The sequence below is a fragment of the Rhipicephalus microplus genome, chromosome 3 (assembly GCF_043290135.1).
Source record: "Rhipicephalus microplus isolate Deutch F79 chromosome 3, USDA_Rmic, whole genome shotgun sequence".
Classification (NCBI taxonomy): domain Eukaryota; kingdom Metazoa; phylum Arthropoda; class Arachnida; order Ixodida; family Ixodidae; genus Rhipicephalus; species Rhipicephalus microplus.
The window spans coordinates 178,646,543-178,662,914 of record NC_134702.1 but is presented as its reverse complement, the minus strand read 5'-3'; the positions used below and the strand labels follow the sequence as shown (position 1 = coordinate 178,662,914).

The window sequence follows — 16,372 nt, the reverse complement described above, 5'->3', positions numbered from 1 at the left end:
TTCTTTAGAGTTAGAGCCTTGGTGAATAATGATTTATTCGATGGCGTTAGGTGATCATTCACGTACACAGGGCTGTTGATTGCAGACGAGATACCAAGATCCCCAAGACACAACTTAGCTTTACGTGCCTTAGAAATGAATTCATTCTTCTTCGAACGCGAGCAAAACCTGGCAACAACATTCTTTTTTCTTTGACCTTCATCGGGGCACGGTGCACAATGTCAAGGTCAGAGGGCACAAGGGGGCAACCTACAGTATCGCCAACTTTTTGCAAAATCGCTACACAGTCTTCCCCTTGCGTGCAGAGAATGCCCTTGATTTCTACATTGTTGATTCTGGAGTACTGTTCAAGTTCTTGAACCTTTTTTGAGAGCAAGTTGTTTTCGTTCAGCAGTCTTTTGTTATCGGCAGCGAGTACCTCTTTTTCTGAGCGCAGTGTCTCAACAATGCCATTCAGGATTTCCATGCTCTGTTGTAAATCGTCAATTTCGCTTTTGAGCTCCTTAACATCAATTCCTGAAGATTGCATTCTCAACAGGACTTTACCGAAGACATCATGAGCCAGACGGTCAGTCTCATTGTTGAAGTTCGCTTCAATTGCATCAATGCGCTTCGCAAGTTCGGCACACGTCGGCATCGCTTAACAAGTTTCAGTCACACCATAAATTGCAAAAAAAAACTACAGTACTTCGGTAGCAGCAGCAACAGCGAATTGAACAGAAGGGTTACCTTAGAATACTTAACTACTAACCTGCATGAAAGACAGAATTCACTTCAGTACGTGACCATCCTGCTGTCGCTGCTGCAATGGAGCCTTGGTGGGGATGGTAGCTTTATAAGTGGCAATTCAGAGCAGGAGCGTCACTCAGTAGGGCCGCAGGAAGCTCCTTTCGGTGTCGTCAGGCTGCCCTCAACGGGTTGACAGATCGGCACAAATGATGAATTTGATCAGTCAAGGCCTATGGTAGCTCCTCCTCACGGCGGCAGAATGCCCTACACGTGCCGGTAATCGCGCTGGAAGGGCACGATACGGTATCTGCACAAAAGACAGAATTCACTTCAGTACGTGACCATCCCGCTGTCGCTGCTGCAATGGAGCCTTGGTGGGGACGGTAGCTTTATAAGTGGCAATTCAGAGCAGGAGCGTCACACAGTAGGGCCGCAGGAAGCTCCTTCCGGTGTCGTCAGGCTGCCCTCAACGGGCCCTCAACGGGTGTCGTCAGGCTGCCCTCATACATTCTATGTGACATCAGTGCATAATCTATTGTCGACTGCAGCCTTCTTACCTCCCATGTTATTTGCCCTTCACACTTTTCCGTACTGTTGCAAATGATTGAATCATGTCCTTTACACATATTCATGATCATTTTGCCTGTTGTGTCGGTACACCCATCTATATCGTTTATGTGTGCATTGATATCTCCAAGTATAATTATCTCGCACTCTCCTCCTAATTCCTCAATGTCCTTTGATATAAACTCCACTATTGCCTGGTTTTCCTCTCTGGCCTTTGTTCCCATCCACAAGTACACACAAACCATAGTGTCATCTGCCCAGCTACTTTCCCTCTTAGCGACAAGTGGCGCTGCTTGCACTTGGAGGCCGAAGTTGGAAGGCATCACCGGCCCTGCCATTTCTTCCCATTGTGAACCTCTCTGCTAAGCACACTAGCCGGTATATTCTAGGCACTATAACAAAGGGAGCTGGATGGCGCATCGAGCGCTCGGTTGAAGCCACCTTAAGACGCAGTTGGTGGCCCAGAAGACACCGCTATGCTGGCATGAGTACCATAAAATTATATTCTTTTTTATGTATTCTGCGAGGAAATTGTTGTAGCTGATCGTATTTTCTTTTTTAACGATTTGTGTTGAAGGTATTTGGTTTTTTCATATATAGTTTATCACGCCCGAGGCTTTAGATATACGGAAGTGGTTCAGGAGCTTAAAGAGAGAAGACTGGACGCCGTCTCCAGGAAGCAAACTTAGCGGTGACCATTTTGCATATTGTTGTTTTGACCACTCGGTTCCAAAAACTAATCTTCCAAATGGTATGCCATCCCAATGTTGTTTTCTTTCCCGGATCGCTCACAAAATACAAACCTTCGCGCTCCTGGATGCCATTGCACTCATTTGTTTTTCTTTGTAAAAAATGTTAGGACATTTTTCTTCTATCACTTAACTAATGAGTAATTATAACACTGTACATAACAGCACTGCCCCATATTTGGACGCCGTCGCTATGGCATCTGCCATTTTTCGTGCAGCGTTGAATGACCACAAGAACATTATAATATAAAAAAACACAAAGAGTACGATCTTAACAACTGCCACCAGATAATATTTCAATTACACGCCTAAAACACCCAGAAGACGCTAGCTTCCAGGACAGTGAAGTGCCTTCCGGTGGCTTCACAAGCGCCCGCATCAGAGAGTAGGAATGCGTCGTCCAGTATTTTTAATGGTGGTCATTGGAGTTAACTCGGGGTGTCAAACGTTTGCAACAACGCGGCGTTAGAGCATCAATGTGATCATTGCTTGAGCGTGTTTGCCGGGGCAGCGCCTCCTCTATTTTTTCTGTGCCTGTTGCGATGCGCCCGTTTCCATTGCTCTATGATTGGCGCTCTATTTCTCCGAGTGACAGCGTGGTGGTGTCAGGTTATTACCTTCTTGTGTGGCCTCTCTTTGCTTAACTGCTATGGGTGGATGCGGCACAGCCACTGGCTTTTTCCAATTTTATACGATTACTTTCCTTCTTATTGGGTAGTTTCGCATTCATGCGTTTGTTTTGGTAACGTATTGCGAAAAAACGCATCGTAAGGTGTCTTATTCTTTGTTTGCAAGCGCTTGAAGGAGTGCTCTGCCGAATATCGATCCAAATCGAAATATAAGTGGAGTTCACAGGTTGAAGTAATGAAACGAGACATAGCAATTTTATATGCACAAAAGATAAAAATAAAAAGAAATAAGTCAGTACAAGTTAAGAAACAAACTGTTGAACTAAAACCACTTGTCAGTTCAACGTTAAAGGTGCGTGCGTGTCGTGCAAGCTTTTTAAAGCTTCAAAAACTTTCTAGACAACGGCTTCTTTGACAAAGCCTGGCCACAGATTTTTTATCGGTGAAGTCGACGGCATAGTTTGTGAACAGCGGCTTTATGAACTTTCTGTACACAAGTTCCATTAATTTGCGCCTTTGGATTTGGTCACAACGGTCATATAGCAGTACTGGCAGGCCAACAATTACATCTGCACTCTTCACGACGCACATCTGTAGAGGCTTAAGGAGAGCTGCGCGGTGCAAAAGCATCACGTCCACAAATCTTTTCAGGGCATGCAGCGTACGCACGAGCTTCGCAGTGAGGTAGCGCAAGCCACCTCTGTCCTGGTAGGAAACCAAGCCATTCTTAGCACTGATGCTGCTTCCTTTTGCCTTCAAGACTAACGACATGCAGCGCTCGCAGTCAGTCTTTTCACTCACGACACGAGATATGTATCCGTGGATGAGAGAAACTGCTGCTATATCTGGTGTGGGCATAAACGGCTTTGTCGAAGTGCAGAGTTCCTGCAGTAGGTGCTGGGCCCAGTTCACTGCTACGGCCGCACTTGTTGTTGATGTGCTGCTTGCCTCGCCGCTCCTAATAATGCTTCCCGAGGAAGCGAACGATGCTGAGCTCTCTACATTGCTTGTGTGGGAAACCGTAACGATGCCCGTCTTCAGCATTTTCTCAAAGCTCGTAAGAGCGCTTCTGACATCAAGCATATCATTGGAGCCAGCGCTGCGTTGAAGCGTCCCATACAGGGATCCAATAGGGTCACTTGAAAACTTTCTAGTCAATACAAATTTGAACCCTCTATCTAACAAAAATCTGTGATTTGCTGGAGGTTGCTGACTGTGGTGAATACCAGTGCATGGTGAGTTTCTTTTGTTAGAAAGGTTATTAGTGCGCTTGCCATCTTGAGCTCTTCAATGTATTCTAAAAAAAAAACAAGTTCCAGCCAATGAAGTCTGGAGTCCTCATGATCTTCAACTGCCTGGTGTCCGGATGGTTCTGGTGAATATGCCGCTGGCAGTTGCTGACGTCCATGAGAGTAAACCATCTGCTCACATTATTCATGAACTCAACAGTTGGGCTGACGCTGGCCAACTTTGCGTTGCACATGTGCCTGGCATGAACTTTCATGAAGGACGAAGCCGTTGTCACAGCTAGTGAAAACAACTGGTTGGCAGGCTTGACTCCCTTTTTTTTTGATATTAGACGGATAGATGTGTTTCCTCTTGGGAAAACGGACCGGCTTGATAATCAAGCCCCGCTGCATCTTGTGGATTTCCATTGTGTAGGTTGAAGAAATTTCGCCATTTCTTCCCAAGTCTCGTGCCAGAAATTGCAATCGAATGTTTTTGAGGATGTGACTCTGATCGAATGCCAGAAACAAACTGTGGCTTGAGTCGGCGGGATGAGGCACTCGGGCTTTCGGTTTCTTACCTGATGATATTTCCATTGCAGTGACGTTTATTTTGTGGTTGTCCATCACAACTCAAACTATCTCGCATCCCATTTCTTCAGTTTTCTTCATAATGCTTCTTCGTTTCCACAAGTAGTTCGCCAGTGCATGATCTGATAAACAAGTATCCCACTGGGATCTGAAACCTATTAAGGCCACAGATCAAAAAGCATAAAAACGAGTTCCCAAGCTTGGTTTTGTCTGAGTCTGACAACACTTGGTTGGGAGCGCCCATGTCTATGTCTCCCAAGAAGGCGTCTGGTTGTTTGTGGTATTCAAGCCTTTGCTTTATTCCCATTTTTTCTATGATGAGACTGCAAATTTTGTCTTGCTCCGTCTCGAGGCACTTTATTTCAGTGTTGAGCCTCTGCTTCTCTATCTCACTGAAGCTTACTTCTCCGGCAGTTGTTCCCATGTATCTTTGTAGCGTAGTTCTGTACGGGAGTGCGAGGAACTCAGTCCTAATATACTCGTATGACTTCGTTGAGAGGCTTCTCAGAATCATGCACTGTCGTATATTGGTTCCACAGCACTTTAGTTTTTTCCCCTTGTAGTTTAGGACTTGGTCCATTATCACACTGGCTTTAGTGCAGCCCTGATCGCAGTCTCTGGCTACTTGAAGAAATTTGCTTATGTTGAACTCTTCCTTTAATCTATGCAGCTCTTTCTTGTAGGCATCTACTGTTGCCTACAGCCTTTCATTTCGTTGCTTCTATGCCCTTTTTTTGTCGCGCCATTTTTTCTGCTTCAAGAAGGCTGTTGTGGAGCTTCTGCTGTTGGCTTGAACACCAAAGGTCCTCAAGGCACGCGCACTTGTACACACTTCCGCTGGCTTTGCATCAATTGGCTCAAGAAAGTTTGCGGAATGACAGTAGTCAATAGCTGCTGCTACAAAAGGCATGTCTTGGATGTCGCTTAAAGCGACACTTTCTGGTTGTTGCCGTCTACTGGGTTCAGTGGCTTCGTCAGGCATGTTTACGCGAACTTCTCGCGCCGGTGCAGGGCGGGAATCGATTTCCTGACTTGGCAGACTTGCCAACGTGTCCGTTGAGGAATCGCGATTTCTTTCCTGAGTGCTGCTGCAGCTTCTTACCTTTGGTGACTCCTTCCTCATCTAGGATGGATAATGCGGAAAGACACTCGGCGCCGCATCGGGCTTTAGCATGCGTCTTTTGGTATTTTCTCTAAAGTCAGTTTCCACGAATTGTAGGCTGCACACGGCCTAGTAATTTGAAATGAGATTCGGCACCCAGTTCTTCGATGCGATAACTCGTAGCCATCGTTCACGTAGCTCAGTGTTTGCTGGAACTTCGTGAAAGGACACACCTGCTTCTTTCTTTCACTGGATAGAAGTGCAGAAGAGAACGCAACAGCAGCGCATGGTGACCAATGAAAAAGCAGGATGACAACACCGCTGAAGCAAAGAGACGGACTTACAAGTGCCACTGCGACTAAACGACGGGTTAAACTTGTCGTCTGCAAGGTGACTGGGACGCGCATTATCAATCCTGTAAGAGGCATATTGACAGTTTATTTCACCTTTATTATATATTATGTGTGAATATTACTTCTTTTACTGTAACGGGAACAACTCCGAGCAAGGTTCGCGATTACTCTAAGCAGACGAAAAAAAGCGCTGGAAACCAGCGTGCGAGCGGCGGCGAGCGGCGTGTGCTAGGATGAATTGAATGGATTGATATGACTGTATCCTTTAGATTGGGCGGTGGCTAATGCCACCAAGCCGTAATACTTAGTGAACCAAAAACTAGATTTATTTTTTTATTTTAAATAGTGAGGTTGAGGACTGGCACTTTGCAGTGAAGGATTTAATTTTCACTTGGGCCTTGACTTTAACCACCAATCAGATAACCTCCTTCTAGTTAATTCTACCCGCTTAAAGTCTATTTTGCCCTCCCTGTCTTTAAACTCCAGTGCTTTGAAAAACTCTGTGCCATCATCCTGAACTATAGGGTGAAGCCCTTTACAGAACATTATCAAGTGTTCGGCAGTTTCTTCCTCCTCTCCACACGCACTGGATACCGTGTCTACCCCTTTGTATTTGGCCCGATATGTCTTGGTTCGCAATACTCCCGTCCTCGCCTCAAACAGAAGATAACTACCCCGAGTATTATCATAGATCCCTTCCTTGGCGATTTGCTGCTTAAAAGTAATAGTGGTAAAGTAAATAGTAATAAACTTGCAGCTAGAGGGTAATAGCGTAGAGTTGCCAAGCGGTGCCGAGGGGCAGAATCAAGAGAGTAAAGGGAGAGGACACGGTGGGCGCGACGGTGCTCACGCGGCAGGCATAAAAATATAGGAGGCGCTGGCCGGGGTGAACGCCCGCTTTCGGCAGGAGTTTCTCCAGCGGCGCTTCGGCTGCGATGTCTGTGACCGCCTGTGCTTCGAGAACAGCCACTGCGATTAACGCATTTAACCACTCATTGCACTCTTCCATGACCGTGATCATGCGAGGCACAGTGTGCGGCATGTGAAGTGAACACTGTGGTAAACCCAAGCCAGACGTATGTCTAACCTCGTTAAGGAGCACGAACATGTAACCAATAATTGTGAAAGGCTTCAGTGCAGCGTCGGGTTGAACCTACTGCTAAACACCAGGGCCTAAAGCTTTAGTTTTTGCTGATTGACCATTTGTACGGAGTGGTTGGGCAGTGATTTTTAAAAATTTTTTTGGAAAGCAGTTTCAAGACCCGGCGTGGCTCCGTGGTAGAACCACGTAGAATGCTTGGGTTCCATTTCTGCTGGGACCACAACATATATTATTTGCATTTGTTGGGTCAACGCTGCCTATGTTGATTTTTTAATGTCCTCGCATTTTAATTACCTGCCATTATATGCAAGTATGCGCAAGAGCTGTTGGATAGTTGATGTCTATTGTAGAAGGGCGAGAACAGGCACTGGTAATAAAAATGCGAGGATGGTAAAGAAACGACATTAGCAGCGATGACCCGACAAATGCAAGTAATATATGTTGTGGTACCAGCAGGAATCGAACCCACCCATTCTGCGTGGCAATCAGGTATTTCATCACAGAGTCATGCCAGGCCTCAAAACTCCTTTGCAAGAAGACCCTGTGCTGGTGTAATGTTGGTGAAACGTCAATTGCTTTATTGTGGTGCTGCCCATCTAATTTCGTAACCATTATGTGGGTACTTGAATGATAGGAGTCACCTCGGGTGAGGGTCAATTGTACTTAAAGGGCCACTCACCAGGTTTGACAATTTTGAGCTGACAAGCGCAATGCCTAGACGAGGCGTTCATGATCAGGTCTGCCAAAATTTGCAACGCTACGGGCCGCGGAAATCGGTCAAATTTCAAGATGAACGCTGCTCCGCCTCCCCTCTGCCGGTGCCCGCCTAGAGAATGAGGGCATGACGTGGGCGTATGAATGGCCCTATGTACACGGCAATACAATGACGTTAGTCCTCTACGTAGACGACTCTGCTCTGACGTTGTCAACAGTATACCACGTGACATGGCAAAAATAATTTAACGTAACATGCGTAGTTTATGTATTTATTGCTTTAAGAGACTAATAAAACTTGAAACAAATAATGAGACGCAATAAAAAATTGTATGCGTTTTTCTTTCATTTTTTTTTTCGTGAAATTCTACGAGATGCGGGGCTAATGTGCCAGTGTTCCTACGCTCCTACGCGTTTAAACACTCATTGTGCTCATCTACTCTACCGCGTCTAAGCCAGCGTTTCCAAACTATCCCGCGGAAACAGGCAGAAGACCACAAATACCGCTGGCCAACAAAGTGACGCTGCTCGCGTGCTCGGGAGTTGGGCTTGTTAGGGCACGTCATGCGCAGGTCACCTCATGGTCAGATGCTGGGGATGGCGGGGAAGAGATTTGGCTTGCGAAGGCTACGCAGAGGAGTGGCAAGGGTTTCGAGCTCGCCTCCTCTCATCCTCGTTTCGCGCCGCTTCCAAAAACCTGTTTTCTTCGCTCGTGATGAACCGATTCGAAACATTTTTGTGGCAAAATGTTCCTCATTGGACACCCAACATCTTCCACTGTCTAACTAAAATTCAGTATGGGGCCTGGTAAGTGGCCCTTTAAGAGCCACCCACAGAAGTTTGTCTATGTATTCAGGGCTACCAATCTTGCGAGCACAATCGCTACATTTGAGTTTGCTACTTTTGGTTCTGGCAATATGCTCTTTGCATATGCTCTTTGTTCTGGCAAGTTGCATCGTTCTGCAACTGTAAACAAGTGTTTACCTATATATTTATGGTTCGACGTACATGTCTGTGTGTAGTCTACATATATATGTTTAGCGTCGTTTGAAAATGTTCCGCATGACATAAGTTGCCTCTGTACTTGGGATCTGGCCATTTTTTCTCATTTCATATCAACTGTTTAAACTGATATTTTATTTGATGTTCTTCATGTGTTTGAATGTGGAGTGGCTGTTTTGCTGTGCAGTGTTCTATGGGTACTTTCCTGCAAAATACAAGCAATCGCAATAGGTCATTTGTAGGCTTATTGGTTATTGGGACTTATTAAAAATCATTTGGCCTTTTTCATATAGCATCAGAATGGCATCTATATCAGATTCTACTTTTAGGCATAGCAGAGTGCTCATAAGCAATTTTCGAGCGATCTGTTGCAACTTTCTTGAAATGTGGTGGGTTGGAATGCTGTGGCATGGGTGCTGGATAAAAAACAAAGTGCGACCTGCTGCGTGCTGCCGAAGCCGCGGGATGGGCCGAGCTTACCTCGCGCCCGCTCTGGCGCCACCGTTCTTCTTTGAAACGCTTTCGCGCGCATTTCTATGCGGGACAGTCGGCCAGAAATAATCCGTTTCATAGCTACACATCATAGGTTTGATTTTGAATCGTTATTAGGAGTATTTATTGCACCACATATGTTAACAGTTTGCTCTAGGAGAGGGAATAATTCGTAGAATATAGGCCTCAATGAACGCACCCCGTTTTCTTTATCTGAACTGTAAGTAAGTGTTCTATTGCAAAAATAATTGTTAGTAGGTTTACTTCTCCCAGGAAGACGAAACATTCAGTTATGCAAGCACTGAGGAGAGTGGCCAAAGGGCCCGGACGTCCTTTATTCTGAAATTATATTTTCCTCTGTGTCTCTTTTACAGGCAATGTGGCAACTATGGCTGGTTAGGCAGCTTAGTAAATAAGACTCAGTTGACGAATCAGTTGCGTGTAAATTGTGTTATTTATTGCGTCATCAGCTGGATCCTTTCGCTGGCGTTTCCTGGGCTGGGTGTTCTTTTGCAGGTAGTGCAAATAAACGCGAAACACAGTAAGGACCGCCGTTGGATGCAAAAGCCTAATCTGAATGAAATCATCATGAGCAAAGTATAAAGAGCACACAAGAAACCACTCAGTCAACTTCCACTTGCTTCCACTCTCTGACGGCCCTTGCCGAGAAATATTTTTCAGCCAAGCATCCCGAATCGACGCTGTAAATCGCATGGGAATTTATGGTACTGCAAGTTAACGTCTCTTCCCGCGTTCGACTTGCTCAGCGGGACACAAGAGCTTTGTGGCATCACACCGGTAGAAAACACCATCTGCTACAAACGCGCACACAATAAACACCGCACTATAGCTCAGAAAACATGTGTCTAGTGGCTCACACATATTCACACAAAGCAGTGGCCGTGCACAAACAAACCACACGACAAAACACTCAAACGCTCATAAATCCTGCGGCGACTTCAAAGCTGCACGCACCGGCGTCTACTTTGCGTACGGGAGCAATGACGTTCTCCCGATCCCTGACGGTCCTTGGCCAGAATTATTCTTCATCCAGGCTTCACGATGCTGTAGATTTCAGGGAAATTCGTGGTAATGCAAGCGGGCATCTCTTCTTGCGTTCGACTTGCACAGCGGCACACACAGCAGCACAACAGACTCGTTGCATCACACCGCTAAAAAAAATATCTGCACAATCGCACACTTTAAAAACTGTCCTCAAACACAGGAAACATGATGCAAACTGCCCCCACACATGATCGCACAGAAAAGAATCACAAGTAATCACACTAAAAAGCACATAATCACGCACAAATCCTAACGCACCCACATTGAAACACGATGTGCCGTCCGCTTTGAAGGGTAGAGCGTTAGCACCCTCCTCAAAAAAAGCAGTCGAAAACTGTCAACTCTGCCCAGACGCGCTCGCCCATTGACGGCGACGCGTCGCAGTAGGACGGACGAGCGAAGGGAAAAACTTTATTAAAAAAATAAAAAAGAAACCCTGCAGGGTTACCGGCCCGGGCTCAAGCCACCCCGACGTTTTGTGCAACAGTGAGGTGTAGCTTTTCCACTGCTGTCCGGGCCCGCTGGATTGCCCACAGTTGGTCATGCAGATCTGAGCTAGTCAGCGCACTTAGCCAACGCTCCTCGAGGAGGTCCGTTTTTATATTGTCCTCTTGGTATATTACTGTGACCTGTGTGTATTTCCATGGAGTGCCATGCCTGCGTGGTCACACTTTGTTTTTATACAGCGGCTGTGGCTGTGGTTATGAGCGCTCCAGTTAGATTTAGTGTACGACACGTAATTTGCATAGCCCATGTGTGTTCTCAATGATTGCAGGATCCCTCTCTTTTGCGGCCCTGGAGCACTCCTGTTCACTGGTGTCTCTACCAGGTCGACCGCATTCCTGCCAGCAGTGCACCTATGTGACCCTGCACAAGTCAGCTGTGAATAGACATCATCAGAAACCTGCGGGCGATCCCACTTTCCAGTGCCACTTGTGTCCAGCTGCATTCACCTTCAACTCCCAGCTGGTATTGCACGTGCGCAGCCACACAGGAGAGCGCCCCTTTTCCTGTGTCCACTGTAATGCATCATTTTCGCAGAAATCCAACCTCCACTCACATATGCGCTCTCACACAGGAGAGCGCCGCTTCTCTTGTGTCTACTGCAATGCATCCTTTTTGCGGAAAGGGCACCTAGTGATGCACATCCGCTCTCACACAGGAGAGCGTCCCTTTTCATGTGTCTACTGCAAATCATCGTTTAAGAGTAAACGCCACCTGAGTGACCACATGCGCACTCACACAAGAGAGCGTCCCTTTTCCTGTACCCTCTGCCATGCGTCGTTTATGATGAAACGCCATCTCACTGAGCACATACGCACTCACACAGGTGAGCGTCCCTACTCCTGTGTCCTCTGCAATTCATCTTTTTCACGAAAACACCACCTCGGAGACCACATGTCACGACTACATAGAAACAATCCATAAATGTGAGGGCTAGCTGTTTGGGCCTAATTTCGTTAAAAAAGCGCAGGTGAGCTAGGGTTGTGGAGTTTGTTGAATAAAGTTTTTTAAGGGTAGAAAGATGCCTAGTTGGGCAGCTTTAAAAAAAAAACGAAATGAAGCCGAGGTTAGTGAAAAAATGGCCGCGCGTCTGCATACTTCTGTGCAAAGGACGTCGAAAGACGATTATCTTCTGTCCAGAGAGTGAATAAAACGTTTATTTGACGTTTTGCGCGAGAAGATCGGGGAGAACTGCGTGAGATTTAACGCCATCTGGCAGTATTAAGAAGAAACGAAAGTTGTTTTTTGTAGAAAAAACCTAGCATTTAACTCTTTCGTTACTACGCCTATTTAAATCGAACAACGATGGTCGATGCTTTGGGTTGTCGATTTTAGCATGTTGTATTTGTTTGTCGTGCAGCCAACACTTTCTAGTAGTTAGTGCTGCCAGTAAACTTTCAGAATCTGTTGCATTTGCCCGTTTTTCCAACATAGTGGCTTTTAACATACCTCTGCGTGAATCAGTTGTGCATGCGTAGGGAAAATGTACTTGGCTGACAAACTTGACAGAAGTGCATGCCCCTCATGGTTCTGCGACAGTAACATCAAAGTTATCCAATCAAAATAACTTTTGCAACTGGAATATGACATAAGGTGTCAGCTTTGCAATCTAACAGTGTTGAGCGGTAATAATTTTCAAAAATTTATGCCAGCTATATACAATTGAGAGCTGTTGCTATGAATCAGGGAAAGCTTATTCTACAAAAAAAAAGTATTTCCAAAGGTTCACTGAATGTTTATTGTGTGGAGGTGGCCTTCTCAGCCAGTTTCCAGCAGCGTTAGTTTCGCTTTTATGACACTCTAAGAAGTAAAGAAAAAAAGTGTATCGAGGTTGCCCCTTTCGTGGAGTAACTAACCTACCACCCTCATTGCATCATTTTGGGAATAACTGCGAAGGAGTAACCTCGCTCTCGCGGTTACTCCTCAAAAGAGGTATACAGTTGACTTAACTAGCCTTTTGTAGTGCGTGCAGGCGTTTAATCAAATGTACAATCAATGTCTGAACATTACATTCGGAAACAAATTTCATCAAATTTTCAGCGGACACGAGATTCGAGCTCACAACATGTGCGTACACTAACCACTATTTGTCGTTTACACAGGACCCCAACATTTCTATAATTACTCCGAAAAACTGGCACTTTTACTCCACATGGAGGAAAGTGCCTCTTCTTTCTTTGCCGTGTGCAATCTTTTGGCCACATTTCGTATTTTGGGGGAGCAAGGAGCCCGTTTCGGGGTAACTGCGCAGTTCCTCCGGGGAACTTTTTAGAGTGCAGACACAGGGCTGCAAGTAGTGTCCCGGTCCTATGGTGTCGTCGACACTCTCACGTGGGTGCGCACTTGCGTTGCAAAAAACACGCGCCGCACAAAACTGTCTTGCAACCGCAAGTGAATTGAGTGAGGACGAGCTTAGGGTCCGAGAATGACATCACCCGAGCTTGAAGTTTGATGGCTGAGGATGTTTTGCATCAGCCTGAGACATTCACAGACGTTCATGGGTTTGTTTTGTTTACGGCCTCAAGTTGTCTCCATCGCCGCAAGTGCGTAGCTACTCAACTTAGTGCATGATATTGTAGCTACTCTGGTTACTCTGGGCTGCGGTGCGCTGGCGCAGGCTTCAGAGCTTCTCGTTCAGTCAAGAAGTCCATCGGAAAACATATTCGCTCTCACTACGGAGCAGCGTGACATGTTTTAGAACTGCTCGGGATATTTTTTTTTTTTGATACGATGTGTAAAAACGCAAAGAAATATGCTTAGATGCATATCCTCTTCAGGCTCCGCGTGCATTAAAATGCAGATTTGTTCTTTTCCGCTTTTAAATATTTGTGTCGCTGTTAGAGCCACCATATTTGATGCAATCGCCTTCTCGATCACATGGCATTATCTGGTCAGCATTTCAAAAAAACACGCTACAAAGGAAGTAATTTTTTTCTCTTTCAAACACAGTGGAATTTTCTACTGACAGCACCCAACAATGTTCTAAGATACTCAATATTAATGCTGTCATAGTATTTAATTGTTGTTTAAATCTACTTAGGAAGTGTCTGGGGATAATATCTGCATGTTATGCAACCCCTTAGGGAATCACAAACTGGTTATCACAAACTATTTTCTTGAAATGGGCATTATAATGCCCACTCAGTCTCAATAAGTGTTTTGGCATGCGTACTCAGTTGGTCATTCTCATGCAGTCAGTATTAAAGCCTTGCCGTTTGTATTGTCTAGAAATCCTTGACGAAAAGGTGGAACGCGCTCTCGAGACAATGACCCTCGAGCCCCCAATTGTCTGGCGATATGGCTACTGTTTGCCCGTTACCTAGTACCAAAAAACAGGTGTGGTGCCGAATTTCACCTTAAGCCAACCGGAAGGCTAAGGAAAGCCAATGGGCGTCCGGAACTGAAAACTGCGTGAGCAAGCCACATGCCAGTGCTTGTTAATCAGGTATCTTCCTCTGATGCCCAAACTCGGGATGCCCTGTCCTCAGTGAACAAAGTATGGTGTTGAATCTTTTTATGCATCACATCCGCGCGAAGCTGCTACTAGGAGTTTCACATCAGACAAAAGTGCTTTTCGCCAGCAAATGTGAAATTTTGTTTCAGGGAGTGGCATTCGCTTCCTGCACATTGAGCCCCAGTGTGCATCATAATGCGCACACTGATGTGCAAAAGTTGTCTGCCGTACAAATGCCATTTTTTATGTGCAATAAAGTATGCCTGTGCATTCCAAAAATGTGTATTGATTTTGCCTGTGTAGCCACACGTTTACGGGGGTGGTGGTGCTAGTGGTTAGAAGAGGAAGAAGGCACCTAATTTATGCAGCCCGGTGGGGAGCATGGCGCAGTGCCTGTACGGGGGTCTGAGAAGAATATACTGTAGTGCCAAACTATATTTGTGAAGTGAGGTGTCTCATGGAGAGAGGTGGCACTAGACGAAATATCGAAGTTTATTGGACATCTGATTTATAGAAAGATTATTCACATCACAGGCATCCATCTATATTTGAACACATGCAGGCTGTTATCGCAAAAAAAAAATTTACTGAGAAAAGTGTACCGTTTCACTTGTCTCTTATGAAAAACCAAGCAATGCTTCACTGCATGGCCTGGGCAATCAAGCAGCACCTCGGTTTCGATTTTCTTTTCTATATTAATACAAACATTTTGTACGACATTTATTTTTTCTATACTGTTTCTATGCCATTTGTCTTTCTATGTCAAAATGTATATTTTTATTTATTTTGTTTTGAACATTTTGGGATATGTAATGCCCTGTTTGCACTGCTTACCAGCTGATTGCACTGTTTACCAGCTGGCAGAGAAAAAGTCAACACTTTTTACCTATTGGTTCATTCCAAAATATTTTTGTTGCTCTACCACATATATATTTTTGAAAAGAGCATTTCAATTTGGGAAATTTGTATGCTGCAATTCCTGCTGGCATGAAGTATCGTCCCGAGACATATCAGGAAAAGCCATAAGAAAAATGTTGAAATGTGCAGATCGACGGCTGGTTCTCAACTACTTAGCTGTTCGCGGTAAGGTTTAGCATTTCCGCCACTTCCCGGCCCTATTAGATGGCCCAAACTTAGTCTTAGAATTCTGAGCTCGCCAAAGCGCCGCCACAATGCGCCAAACACCCGCTTTTTGGTTCGTATACCGTCGCGTGGTCAGCGCAGAGCAGGAAGGAATAGCGCAGCGCAACACTGCTGTCTTTGTAATTTTCTAAATAATGAAACACATTCTCCAATGCCTACATATTCATGCTGCGCCTCAAATGTGCGTAACATTAGCTTTTTTTATACGAACTTAGTCACCAGATCAAAATGAGTTGTCGTTGGGCCATGACAGCGAAAGTTCTGATTGCAAGTTTTTACAGTTATTTAACTTTGCGTCTGGTAATGCTGAAATTATATCGTAAATGGTCTAACGCATGATATAATTATAGAAATAATTGATATAAATATTGAAATTTATAACTATTTTGCATTAGTTCAAAACACCCGCCTACACACCGTGAAAAACTAGGGCCCTACAGTGGAGCTACGCCTGAGACCAGCGTGCGGTGAAAAATGAAATAATGTGGATGCTTTGAGCGTGTCCCCCCCCCCCCAAATATTGTTACGCACAAGGAGGACCAGGACGTATACGGCTGAAGGGGGCCGTTTATTCTGGTCGCGAAGAAAAGCGCCGGAGCGGCCAACAGGTTGATGATCGCAGTCTCGTCGTCTTCTTTCTTCCTCCAGCTTGGGGCAGTCAGCATGTTCACCCATCTTCGTTTTCTTCCAAGGCATGCGTAACATTCCTCCCCTCGCAGACGAAGCCCGCCGGGCGAGGTAACCGATTCACCTTGGTGTGTACAACTTCAGTCGAGCGACATGGACTGCTTGGGTTTTAGCGGCTCTTCTACCACTTCTCGTGAGGCAAGCTAGTGTGTATGTGACTTCCGTGATTTTGTCGAGAACGACAAACGGTCCGTCGTATGTGGCCAAGAACTTTTGGCATAACCCGCGTCTTCTTACCGGAGTCCACAGCCACACTAAGTCGC

General features: G+C 45.4%; 1 protein-coding gene across 2 annotated transcripts in view; it reads left to right on the top strand.

The window, feature by feature from the left end:
- The window catches only part of LOC142761711 (uncharacterized), a 150,366-nt gene that overhangs the window by 82,191 nt on the left and 51,803 nt on the right, over positions 1-16,372 (top strand). Inside the window, exon 3 of one of the 2 annotated variants that reach the window (XM_075890582.1) lies at positions 11,097-11,342. In XM_075890582.1, coding sequence (XP_075746697.1) covers positions 11,097-11,342 — 246 coding nt within the window. Of the gene's footprint in view, positions 1-11,096; positions 14,559-16,372 lie in introns of those variants that run through there. The other variant, XM_075890580.1, reaches the window with a different exon arrangement.